This window comes from Bolinopsis microptera, chromosome 5, assembly GCF_026151205.1.
Source record: "Bolinopsis microptera isolate Bmic1 chromosome 5, MBARI_Bmic_1.0, whole genome shotgun sequence".
In the NCBI taxonomy this organism is placed as follows: Eukaryota; Metazoa; Ctenophora; class Tentaculata; order Lobata; family Bolinopsidae; genus Bolinopsis; species Bolinopsis microptera.
In genome coordinates this window covers 9680857-9694660 of record NC_087076.1, presented here as the reverse complement: position 1 = coordinate 9694660, position 13804 = coordinate 9680857, and the positions used below count along the sequence as shown (strand labels likewise).

The 13804-nt window shown below is 40.0% G+C and overlaps 1 protein-coding gene across 3 annotated transcripts in view; it reads left to right on the top strand.

Annotated features, from left to right (window-relative positions):
* Positions 1-1945: 1945 nt before the first annotated feature.
* Positions 1946-13804, top strand: part of LOC134815366 (small ribosomal subunit protein bS16-like) — a 31334-nt gene continuing 19475 nt past the window's right edge. For 2 of the 3 annotated variants that reach the window (XM_063823896.1, XM_063823895.1), the window contains exon 1: positions 1967-2242. In XM_063823896.1, coding sequence (XP_063679966.1) covers positions 2060-2242 — 183 coding nt within the window. In that variant the 5' untranslated portion in view covers positions 1967-2059. Of the gene's footprint in view, positions 2243-13804 lie in introns of all 3 variants that reach the window. The other variant, XM_063823894.1, reaches the window with a different exon arrangement.

Genomic DNA, 13804 nt, shown 5'->3' with positions numbered 1-13804 from the left:
AGAAAACTTCATATGTAAGCGATTTTTAAGGAAGGAAAGGAAATCATTTAAAAAGATTTATGACTATCCACGTTCGTATTACATATTAACTATTATCTAAAAAAAAGAGCGTGCTCTGTTATATTAAGGGGACATACACCAAAACCTTTTTTGCCGGAATTCGGGATTTGACTTCATATTATGAAAATATAGATAAAAACAGTAAAATTGGATACATTGAAAAATTCTTTTGAGAGTAAACGCACTTTCGAAAAAAAATTCTTTTTGGAAAGTTTTTTAAATTTGATAAAGTCTGTCACTGAAATATTAATAATTTAGTAATTTTAAAAGTTTTTTGGCTGATTTTGTTACCGAACATTATTTACAATCCGTACAAGATCAGAAGCCCTCTAAAAGATCATATAATTGAACAATAAATGACAAAGTTACAAAGCAAAGTTGAAAATCAGCTTGATGAAAGGATGATGATTAACTATTCTACACTCGACTGTCACGTGACTTTTTCAACCTGTTCTCTAGCTGGTCCTGACGACTATTCGAAACCCTAACCCTTTAATCTGATCCCAACCCTACTAACCCTAGCCCAATCCTTAACAAAAGCATGCAAGGCATACGGTGAAACCCTAACCCTAACGAGATCAGAAATTAGACTTACTTCCTTCATCCTTATACGGTCATATCACGTGATCGGGACAATTTTTCGCCAATATCTCGTTAGGGGAGCATTTTAACCCTATGTCATGGGGTTGTAGCGCGATGCGTTACTGTGCCGCGCCGCGCACTTAATAAGGCCGATCTCTGGCTAGATCGGCAAAATGCGCTACTGTGCCGCGCCGAGCTGCCATGAATTGACATCGTCAATTAAGTCATGGGGGTGATTCGGAATCAGCGTCCGAAAAATACATCGATTGAAGTTGGTTTCAACTGCATGCCGGGGGCCTTTTTAAAACAATCTCGAAGATCTACTGTAAAGTGATTTAGCTAAAATTTAAAATATTGGAGGACAATTCGTCGTTGGAGGACTTCGCCGCTTCGACGCGCCGCGCAAACTAGCATTCTTGCTTCGCATCGAAGACAAGATCGTTGCAGACAAGCTTGTCGAAGACAAAATCGTTGCTCTGCTTCGCAAAGCAACGATCTAGAATTGAAGGGTTGACATCGTCAATCAAACTCCGCCGCTTCGACGCGCCGCGCAAACTACAAACTAGCATTATTGCTATCTATTCTACTTGTGAAACAAGCGCGTCACGCAGTACGCGTAGACACATGGCTTTGTGAACTTCGCATCGAAGCAGACTGCAAGAGCGTTGCTTTGCTTCGCAGAGCAACGATCTGGAAGAGTTGACATCGTCAATCAAGCTAAAATATAATGTGTACAATTATGATTATACTAAAATTATTTGAAACCGTACCAATGTATCGTGACCACCTTGTATTATTGCAATTATAATAAGGCCAAACATTTTTTAATCATTTTATCATACGCGGAAATAATTAAATTTTTACCCAAAGCCAAAAATACCATTATTATTTATTATTATTAGTTATTATGCAATTTCCTCAATATATTAAAAGATGAAAATCAAAATTTTTGCAGGTTCATATCAAACATATTTTGGGTCTGAACAAATTTAAAATTCTTGTGTATATGATATAAAGTACTCAGTTTAAATTTTACTAATTCTATAAACACTTTTTTGATACGCTTTCGCATGAACCCACTCCTCCAACAAATTTGACAATGTATGATAAATAATATAAATGATTTTGTAAAGTTAAAATGTTCCTTACATCTTAGCTTTATAATATTGTTATTATAAAACATAAAACACCACACGCTCACAGAATCTTTAGTTTATCCATCACGAGCCGCGCGCACTTATCAGAAATATTCCATTTTTGTGGAACAAATATTTCGCTTTGGATAAAATGGTTTCGCGCTATTTCATGCCAACTATCTGCTTTCACAATCTTTTCAAACCACTTTTGCTTGAACCACATTTTAGCTTTATACACTGATCCCTGCCTATTACCAGTCGTCTTACGCCATCTTGCTACCATGGTATCAGAAACTATCGCAGAAACTGTCAACGAAACCCCTGTAGTCATAAAAACTGAAGTAGACCTCGAGAATCACACCGTGGAGGAATCCGACTCAGAGAAGAAGGATTTGCCAGAGAAGAAATGCGAGGAGCCGGAAGTTGCTGATAACAGAACTGCAGAGGAAGCACCTGAAGACATTGTAAGTTTTATTTCATGTACGGCATCTTTAGTTGTTGATACCCGAGAGTCGAGTGACCCGTCATATTTTCGATCAGACCTGTAGATCATAGTATCACATTTCGAGTTTCAGAGATTGAACCCAATAAATACGAGCATAATCTAATATGATATAATCGAATTTGTTGAATAATTTATGGGTTGGGACGTTTTGGTATGTACATAGTGGAGTGAAACAGACATATCCATTTAAGGACATCATTAGATTGCGAGTTAGGACTCTAAATTGTCAATGCTATATTATTTGTCCTGGTGAACAACCGCAAATGTTTTATTAGCAGCGGGCATGTTTGTACCTCTCACCCCTCGTGAGCATCGGAAACATTGTCTTCATTTTAAGATTCAAGGGAGCGTAGCTGTAGAATTGAATTGCTGCCAACAGCAAATGGGCGATTGAGACTAAGGAATTTTACGTAACTCTCCTTCAAATTAGCGGCTCACTTTTCATATCGTATCCCTGTCACCTTGCCAGGATCCCTGCGAAATTTCCAAACTTCTTCCTTGATCCCGTATTACGCCATTTCATCCTTATCTACTCTTCTATATCTAACGAAGCCACTAGTTACTGAATTAATACCCGTCTATATTGAATAGCTGTCGATACTCCCCAAATCACCAGGGTTACGTCACCCCAACTAGTCTCTCTGATATTTATAGAACACGCCTTACCAAGATACTGTCCTGATTTCTCTGTTAAGTTTGCCAGACCCTTTGCTGCCGTGGTGGCTCCAGTATCCCCCGGATGTACACTGGAAGTGCTAATATATCTCTATCTCTATAATAGCTCTCACTAGTATTATGTAGTGTGTGTGTGTGTAAAGCTGTCAGATTATATCCCACCACTGTAATTAGTGGGGGGAGCTGATCAGCCCGCTGACCGGCAAGCTAGAGGGGCGTGTGTAACAGTAGCCTCCACTTTTCATCACCCGCTCCTCCCAATCCCCTGCTTCCCTCAACACCACCTGACCTCCCCCACCAATCACAGCCCACCTTGTCACTATGAACAGCCAGTCAAACTCCAGCTAGCTATCACGTGACAGCTTATGTCACTATCTCTAAGTTAAGAAGACCGTCAAGACACTTCTTCCTCAACACAGCAGGGTTTGCTGCGGGGATATACTCCCTCAGTGTTCGCGGCTAGTGTCGCTACCAGCGCAGCTCCATGCTCAGCAACAATCTCCCCGCGCAACTATCCCTAGTAACCCTAGCAACTAGTTACCCTAGCAACTATCCCTGTAGTTACGCCTCGTCATAATTTCTGATGATCTAATGGGAGGTAGTTCCGACAGATACTACTTCTCTTCTGTACCTGTCAGCTCTTATGAGATGACTTAATCTTGTACAGCGTCTCCTGCTTTAGGTCTTTTAGGGAATTTCTGAGTTTCATCTTAATCAAAAATTCTGGATTTAGGGTTGCCTTTTCATTTGAACTACTCAGTGTTAAGATTGAAAGTGAGCCAGGGCAAAATGTATGGCCTTTTGATAAGTCTCCTTTGTCATTTACAATTTCTGTTTGGGCATCTTTCTTTTGACTCCTTTGACGGCAATGATCAAAACTATACAAGCCACACTCCTTTAAACTAATAATTATCTAATTTCATATAGTTCTCTATATTATATATTATACATTCGAAGTCGAAAATTTCTTTAGAAGTTGCAGGTGTTAAATTTGCAAGCGGCTCGTGTACGTGTTTTTTACGCTCTTTTACTCCTACGAAGAGAAGATAGTCATTAGTGAGTCAGTACTTATCTATTGGTTTATCTTATGGGTAATTTGGTGCTTTTGTTAATATCCATCGGACGTAAATTAAATGAGTTTTTGTTATTCGATATTCTTAAGAAATTATATTTTATTTATACCGTTAGTTATCAGCTGCCTTATCAGGGCTCAATAAATCATGAATTAATGGTGGATGGGGTTGCTCGGTAACTTTCTTGATAAATTGTCGCTGATTCTCGGTAATTTCGAAACAAGTTCTCGACGTTTCTCCGGTTAAAGTTTATTAATAAGACACCGCTGCTGTATTTTAACTCAGTAGTACTCGTCATTTGGCCAGAGTCGTCGCTTGTGACCTGGATCTGTGTCAATGGTCAGTAGAATATCCCGTAAGTTACTGTTTTATAATACGTATCTATAAGAAGCTGTGCCCACCAGGGGCGCTATTACCCAGATACACACTGGTCACAATATCCCGTGATAACAAACAGGACGCAGTACAATAAGTAACAATCTCTCCAAACCAGGACTACTCATCTTGCAAGTCATGTGACATAGCTTACTCAACTCTTATCAACTCTAATTATCCAATTAGCAAATCATTACTCAGTAAACACTCGTTCTAACTTAACTGTAGGTGACAGATGTTCTTTAAGCTGAACAGCTCGTCAGTCACTATTTCTTTAATTTTTATATTCAACATATTTTAAGTTTTATCCCCAAGTCACAGATCTATTCGACACATTTTTCTGTTTTATCTTCAAGTCATACTCATGTTAATAATCCTTTCTGCATTGCCGCTCTACACATGATAACGATTGTGATTTTCTACTTAAAACTGCGATCAAACTCAACTCCACACGGCTCTTATCTAATACCTAGTAATCTCCCAAGTTTTACCTCATCATTAATATCCTCGCTTATTCTCCTACTCTACTGCCGCTTATCATGACGTACTACTACCACAGTTAACCTATATAACCCCTCCACTCTCCAGTAGACCGGTATCACGTGACAATAACCTCCACAATTAAGTTACATTAGTTGCAGTACAATTAAGAGTATTGCTTGCTGACTCCCACTGCAGACCACTTCACCCTCCCGACCAATATATTATAATGTTTTACTGCCTATCCAACGTATTACAATATATTATAATGAAGCTCTAAAGAATATTAATACAGATAATGGAGACATTGGGAGCTAGAGAGACAACTCCGTTATTGTGATTATGTATAGCTACAGATATAGCTACAGTCTGCAGTAGCCTACAGATCCTGTGTTGGTATTGGCGGGAGTTGCGGTGTTGCGGAGTTGTCCTTGTCGAGCTCTTATCATTAGCTGTGTAGCTAAATAGCGTGGTGGTCTTTAGTTTAGGCTTTTGTTGATTGTAGCCGTGTGGAATGTGGATTGTAGCGTAATTTACGTTCAATCTGGAATCTGGAACTAACTCTGTTACTAATTCTGTTACTACTTATATTAACTCTGTCACTAATTCTGTTACTTTCAATTGTTAATGGTGAGTTTTATTAATATTATATAATATGTACGCGCGGCTGCAGCGTTTCTTTTTCAAGCTGTTTTTTTGTCGAGACATGAAAGTTAAAGTTGTCTCTTTTTGTTTCAATCTATCAGTTGTAATCAGTTCAACATGATATTGGATACAAATACTGAAAGTGAGTTGTAAGACTTAGTACTAGTGTATAATGTAGTACACACTGTAGTATACCTCACGTGAATACACTACAGGAAGTGGATTACAGCTGGTTAACATGGGCTAAACAATGAGCCCACACATGCCTCCCTAACTGTAGTCATCTAAGTAGCAACTCTCACTGAAATTACAGTACTTTAATGTACGCACAGGAACCGGGTGATAAAGTCACCTGACACGGCGAAAAAGTCACGTGGTTAGCTGAAACCAAGCCGGTATTCTGCAGTGGTTTCAAAATAAGAAAGACCGTCGTCTATTCTGGTCTAAATTTAGAAATATAGTTTCTATTTTGGAGAGCGTAAGTGAGAAAGGTGGTATATTGAGGAAACACACGTACACAGCAAGAATACTGTCTGTTTAGGAGGTCTAACCGGTGAAGCACGGTCCATTCTGTTACAGGTCTTTCAGTGAGAGAGAGTTGAAACACTGAAACATCTCTATTGCCGCTCAAGTGGGAGGGAGGGAGGGAGGGAGGGAGGGAGGGAGGGAGGGAGGGAGGGAGGGAGGGAGGGAGGGTGGGAGGGAGGGAGGGAGGGAGGGAGGGAGGGAGGGAGGGAGGGAGGGAGGGAGGGAGGGAGGGAGGGAGGGAGGGAGGGAGGGAGGGAGGGAGGGAGGGAGGGAGGGAGGGAGGGAGGGAGGGAGGGAGGGAGGAAGGGAGAGAGGGAGATGGCACTGAAACATCTCTAGTGACTAGCGACTACTGTGGAATGTGGATAGCAGTATCCTTAACTTCATATTTAAGTCGTTATCCGGATATATAAGACATGATGTCATGCCCCAGTGATAAATCTAATTGTAAATAATTTCTGGCAGAAAGAGAGAGATCATTCTCCCTGTAATTTGATAGAATCTCCTCGATTTTCTGAACCGGACAAGTATTACGTTATCCGGCTGTACCCGGTACTGCTATTACCTACCTATACCTCTTAGTCTATCACAGCCATTATTAATAGTCATTACTTCCTTTCAATACGAGATCCAAATTGTATCTTGAGTATCTAGTTTTTCTATCGAACAATCTACGCTAACAGTACCTGATAAGATGTTGTGGCATTGTTCGTTCCCGTGCATTGTTCGCTGCCTCCCCACATTTCCCATCCTACCTATCTTACATATCCTACCTATCTTACCTAGTACCTATCCTACCTTCCCCTCGTTACAGCGACAAAGCAGGTCACATTAAGAGCTGTCACGTCATTGGTAGAGCGGGAGATTTGCGTTAAGAACTGCTGTAGCATGTACCCTGGTTTGATAATGACCTCTGTAGGCCAGGATAATACATATGTTTATATGTATGGAGGGTAGGGGGCAGCTGCCTGATGCTTGGAACGTGTTCTCGGACATGATCTCCTTCTTGTTGTTATTACTCCTCCTCCCGCTCTCTTTTATCTGATAATAAGAGTAGTTTCACAGGGTGATTTTTGGTTTTTATTGTAGTAAAAGTAAGGTATATTATCTGGTTAAGGAGCCGAGGTAACATATGTGGGTATTATGAGGAGAGGGGCTAGTATAAGTACACACTCTCAACCACCCCCTTACAAAGGCTCCTTGAACAAAGAGAGGAGGAATACGCCTGTGTAATTATAAAGTCTGCACCCCCTCCGACCCGGGCGATTGTGTAGCTTGAAAGGTTCTTGGCAGGGGCAAGTCACGTGGGCACATGTTTGGCGAGGTATTGGCTGGATGCCAAGGGGCTGAGGAGACCCCGGGGCCCACGAGAGAGGAGTTAAGCGTGGTTTAGTAATCGTTTGCGTTGTACAGCTTGCCTGTGGTTGTGTTTATCTTGAGGTTTTGTGTTATGCGGGGAATGAATGCTATTGTTTCTGTGCTGACCTTGTACATTCCTTACGCTCCTCAGTCTGCTCTTCGTACCTTTTATAGCTCATAGTATATACCACTATCTGAAACTATATTCTAGACACGATCTTACACTCGATACTCCTCTTCATTACCGAATTGAGAGTTGTTTAGAAGGGGGGAAATAGTTGGAATTTTTGGCAATGAGTCATGTTCCTGTTGATGTTAATTTGTAAACCGAAGTTTGATAAGTAAAGAAGGCTTACTTTCCGTCGTTCCTTGTACGACAATGTTTTGACTGCCTGTAAATCAGATATCTCTATTTTCCCTATATTTCACTCGCATTAACCCGTACTTATCCTGAGTGTGAGGTAATTGTCGTGTTATTTTCCCTCGAAATACTGGTATTATTACGTCGTTTAACTGGTATTTAACTGGTATTTATGTCGTTTTCTGACGCCAATATTCCTTTCCCTGTTCTTTCGTATCTTGTCATCGTTATTCGTATTCTATTCTAATTCTTCAAACCTCTGCTGGTTACGAAATAATATCTATCAACACTTCATGCTCTGTACAGTGCACACGCCCTAAAATGACGCTGCAGCTCTGTTGTCTAATTTTAAGAAAAAAATTATCGTTTTTTGCTATTGACGTCTTTAAAACCTGCCAACATTATTTAGGTCCGGGATTATTTTTATCAGAAAGTCAGGTAGTTAGTTTTCAAGTTCAAACACAGAAAGTGCTCAGTAATACAATTTGCTGATATTTTTATAATATATATTGTTTATGTGTTACATTTACCTTTCATCTAAATTTAATATTTAGGCTCCGCCGAACTCCTAAAAAGCCAATATCTCAGTTTATTCCATATCTTGTATAATCGATATTCTCATTCAACCCACAAATTATATGCAAAGACCAAGCACAAGCTTTAATGGGAAGCTCGCCTTAATAAGAAAGTTTCAGTTACGAAATGGCTTCGAATAATATCACTCAACAGTCAACACCCTATATCCTGCTGTGCACGCCTCTATTATTCCTACACACCCTGGTCTGGTCTAACAATGAAAAAAGTTCAGATTTAGAACTTCTCAACTTTAATCCACACACCCAGCTCCCTACTTCACAGTCACTGTTTTTCATAGTCCACTCGAGTGTTCAGTGTTCAGTTCACTCGAGAACATAAGTTAGCAGCATCTTACCAGGCTTCGAATAATCTGAGGGAAGGTTACAGTAAGTCGGTGACTCATTTAAAGGATTCGAGCGCTTTTAAAGGTATTCTGTCGAGAAAGCGCATTTTAAACGCTTCCCGTCAGTTTTTAATACTTTCAACACTACTATATTATAACAAACAATTTGAGGAAGCGATGTAACCAATATATTTAATGTTGCCATGGGGTGGCAAGTCCCCATTCATTGCAGTTACTTAGTTCGGAGAGATCACCGTCTCATAGTTACAGTTTTACTGCCTCTCAATATGAGATCCAGTTAAGATGACTTTATCCGCGGGGTTTGTGTAAGACAGAGAGTTGCTGCGGGATTCTGATAGGTAATACCGGTGAACTCATGAACATTTAATATATAGTCACGGGCGTCGTTCCTCCTCAAATTCCACAAATATGATTCTCGGTGCTTTTTATTTGTTGTGTCATGTCCGTAGCACGTGATCAGCACGTGTCATGTCCTCAGCACGTGATTCAATCGTACCGGAAACGCTTACACGATGTTTTCTGTTCTACAATTTTTCGGGATTCTTCGCTCGAGATTGCCCATATTTGGTGTGCCTTTTTTTTCAGTACTCAGATTCTAGTGCATGGTATGTTATGGTACCTAAACTACTCAAGCTATTAGCTCCGCTAACGTACTGTTCCTACTGTTATAAAAATAAGGAAATGAACAAGAAGGAAGTCTAACCAAAAGGCTCCTCTATGCAATATTTCACCAGCTTGTTTTATCAGCGGCTAGGCTCTTCTACTATTTCTTAGACTCAGCAAATGGTCACTAAAAGGATTTACCAGTTTTACCTTATTTTCTCAGACATTAAAGACAGTGGAAATGTAGAAATGTTAGAGAATAAAAACGGTTGGAACATGGTTTACCCTGGTTACCCTGGCAATCACTGAAGACACAGCGTCTTGGCAGTCCACGGCACCAACTAATCTCTTTTGTAAACTTTGTTACAAGTTACTACAACGACCTTGCTAACGTCTCCTTTGTTAAAACTTGTAGTGTGTCATTCTGACAGCTGTTTAAATCACCAGCATAGTTTTAACTCTTTGAATTCTTGCAATGCAAAAAACCAACAACAATTTCTCTCACCATGAACACTGCTATCAGTGCGTAATTTTCCTGGATTTCACTCATTTTTTAAACTTCTTCTATACCACAATCTAAAATGTAACTCAAGTTATGATAAGCCAAACCCGTTTTAAGTTCTCACAACGAACAGGTTCAGCCTTCCTTCGCAAGATACCATTACACAGATTCAACTTGTTTAACAGGTGCTAGGGTGTCGCTTGTGTGTCGTAGCGTGTCTCTCAGATTTTAAAACTCTCTCAGATACTGACTCAGTATTACTGAGGAGCGTGCCCTCACTTCGCTCTGTCATCGTCTGCTCCTTCATCAAATACTTCGCTCTGTCATCGTATGCTCCTTCATCAAATACTTCGCTCTGTCATCGGGAGTCAGGGCACGGCATGTACTCATCTCAGATTGTCGAGCTGCTTTTAAACTTTCTGTTTTAACGTATTTTTGTGACCAGGATAGTTAGGAGATGTTTTCTCGGAGCGGCACTCTGCAGCCATCTTTTGGGTTTTCTCCGTCTTTTATCCACTATTTCTCCTCACTGGTTTATCCAAACTGTGCAATGTTTTTTTCTGTTTAGGGGGTGGGGGTCATGAGTTATTTTGAGAGTCCCGACGAAAATAACAAATTCTCATTCTCAAAAATTATTTTTGAGTATTTTTGAGAAAAGTTTCCAGGAGCGAGAGGCGAAAAACTCATTCTCAAAAATTGATTTTGAGTATTTTTGAACCACATTACACTGACTAGGAGGAACCCGTCTAACCCTAAAGTGGTGTCAAGACTCAAGAGACTTAAATAATTATTACCTATTTAATTCGCGTTTTTGACACCACTTGGGGGTCCAAATTTTGGGCTCTAAAACTCCTATTTCTTGGCCAATTTTTTATTTTTTCATGCTGATTTGAAGGCCATTAAAGCATTTGACCCAGTCAAAAAAGTTTCAGTTGTACATCTTTTACGGTTTTTGCGGAAAGTCGTGTTAAAGTTGATGCCGTGGTGTCAGTAAAATGGCACGGATAAATAAATACAGGGTGGCCCATAAGTGACTACCCACACGCAACCTCTTAATAACTCACGTAATTCGTCTCCAAATTGCACCAAAATTTCAGAGATTATAGATATGGGTCAAACTTAGATTTCCTGAAAGTTTCGTAAGCCACGCCCAATTACAGTGGGCGTGGCGTGACACTCCCTCTTTTTCACTATTGTCTTCATAAAATGAGAACGCTTTAAGCTAAGAACTCAAAATTTTTTGCACACATTTGGCTTGATAATTGAAAACCTTTCCCAAAGTTTCTGCTTATGGGCCGGCCTATACAGCTGACTGCACCTAAAACGCTATCACACGAATTTATGGTGGTGTCACCATTTCAGGGCTTGTTAGCCCTGCTAGTCACAGGTTCCTTTTGAGTTCTTAGCTTAACTGTCCAAGCAGAATGTGGATCCCTACTTTGAGGACGAAATCTGGTACAGCGACAAGGCCATATAAACGGATATGTCAACTCCCAGAATGCAATTCACTGGGGCTCTACTAGACCGGATGAAGTGGTGGAGAGAACGGCTTTTCCTGAAAAGGTCACGATCTGGTTTTTATCCTAAAAATTTGTGTTTCCCTTTCTAGCAAAGTCATCATCGGTATCCAATCAAAGCCTAATGAACCTCATTAATACACGCTAACGCCTTACTCTTGATCAGATTGGGTGACGAGATCACTAATTGAGTGCAAATATCACTGACTGAGTGCTCGGATCACATATCCGATGGATTTTAAAATGGTCATAACTCAGCCATATTTAAACCAATGAACTTGAAACTTTTGGAAAAGTTTTCAATTATCAAGCCAAATGTGTGCAAAAAATTTTGAGTTCTTAGCTTAAAGCGTTCTCATTTTATGAAGACAATAGTGAAAAAGAGGGAGTGTCACGCCACGCCCACTGTAATTGGGCGTGGCTTACGAAACTTTCAGGAAATCTAGGTTTGACCCATATCTATAATCTCTGAAATTTTGGTGCAATTTGGAGACGAATTACGTGAGTTATTAAGAGGTTGCGTGTGGGTAGTCACTTATGGGCCACCCTGTATATATATATCGTCTCGCTTTATATATAGTAAGATATGAAGAATGATTTGGTAATTGGTATATCACTATTTTTGAGTGGACAATTTTTGAGAAAATGAGAAATCCATGCTGAATTTCTCAGATTCAAAAATAATTTTTGAGACATTTTTGAGTATCCCCGGCGACTTCCAATCAGAAATCAGACTGAAACCCCATTAAGTTGTAAATACTCGTTTAAAGTCATTAACACATGTTATAACTCGTGCTGATGTGATTTGTCCCTCGAAACCCCTTGTCAGGATTCCTCTGATAACGTTACAGACTAGGACTAGCGGGATAGTTCCCTCGTTATCTGCCGTGATATCACTGACACCTACTAGATAATAATATCACGTGACCTTGCTAGTGATATACGTTACTCTTATCTGTTAACTGGTCTGATAATTAATAGAGGCACCGGGGGGTTACTGTTGGCTATTTACTGTTAGGATTTTTGGGATTTTAAAAGACACATTTTTGACATGGTGGAATTGTTGAATCACTTAGGAATTGTTTTTTACCATCTCCTATCCAAACTTTTCCAAAAACTCGATGGTAAAACTGATGGTACCCCCCTGGCCCCATGAATTGTCAGTTTATATATACACGTGCTGAAATCGGATTGTTAGTAGCAGTTAACACAATAGTATAGGCGACTAGATAGCGAGGTATGACTGTAGTAGTTGTGTTAGTATATTGGAGGAGGAGGAGGGGATCAAGTAACATTTCCTGCTCTCTGTTAACTTTCAATTGTTTGCTCCTTGATCTTGACGCTTTTCTCTTATTTTCTATGCGTAAAAAAGGTGTGTCCGACCTTTTTCTTCCTATCTGATGTATATTCTGTTTCCCATTTTGCTTAATGTGTGTTTTTACTGTCTAGATTTGCTAAGCTCTGACAGCCCCAGCATTTGTGTTGTTCTCTACAATAGTTAAAGTAATTAGCTGCTGCACGGTCCGCTGTGTCCCTTATATTTTACATTTTGCAAAACAGCTCTAAACTGTCACCTGTCCTCCCTTTTGTTGAACCCTTCTTTTCAAGCTCCCACAGTGTAAACGTGGTAAAGCTAGAGCTTTGCACAGTGTTTAGCTCAGCAGGTATTAAAGATCCCTCGCTCCACAGTTAACTAGATAACATCAGCATCTCCTCAGAGAAGTGTTTGCTATTCAAAATGGCAGTTATGTTTAGTACTCAGAATAATAGTTAGTGTTTAGTATTCACAGTTATTATAATATGGTAGTTAAATCTTTTAGCAGCTATAAATATGATATCACAATAATATGTATTTAGTAATTAGTATGATATCATCCCAGAGTGAGAGATTACAGATCTATCAACCTCTCTCCTCTCTGGAGCAAAGCGGCGCCGTGCAGTACCTCATTTTGTAGTAGCCAGAGACAAGGTCTCAGTTACACGGACCAAACCTCCTGACAGAGTGTAGTGATGTCACGTGACCAAGTGTACTGATGTAACGTGACATCTGAGAGTTAGACCCTGGTAAACTTTAGTACTGCTAATTAGACTGCCTTGTTGTTCACAGATCAATATCCAGCCTGAGTAGCAGCAGTAGGGGGAGTCTCTTGTGGATACATGGGGTCGGGGTTTTGTTGCGGGGAGGAGATGCCCTGAATTACTGGATATCTCTATATCTGCTACACACTTACAGGTCTTTGTACCCTTTGTGGCTTTTACCTTTATCTCCTGAGTTTTGAGTCTTGTTTCTTGCTCTGAGCAGACTTTAATGGTCTCTTTACCGCGGAACATCAGCTTGGTATTCTGAGAATAGTATGTATTATACGTGCTCTCTTAAACGAAGGTTGCTTTTTAGTTTGGCCGTGTTTAGCTAGTATGCAGTGGTTCAGTACCATGCACTTAGTTTCTTATCAAAACAAACCT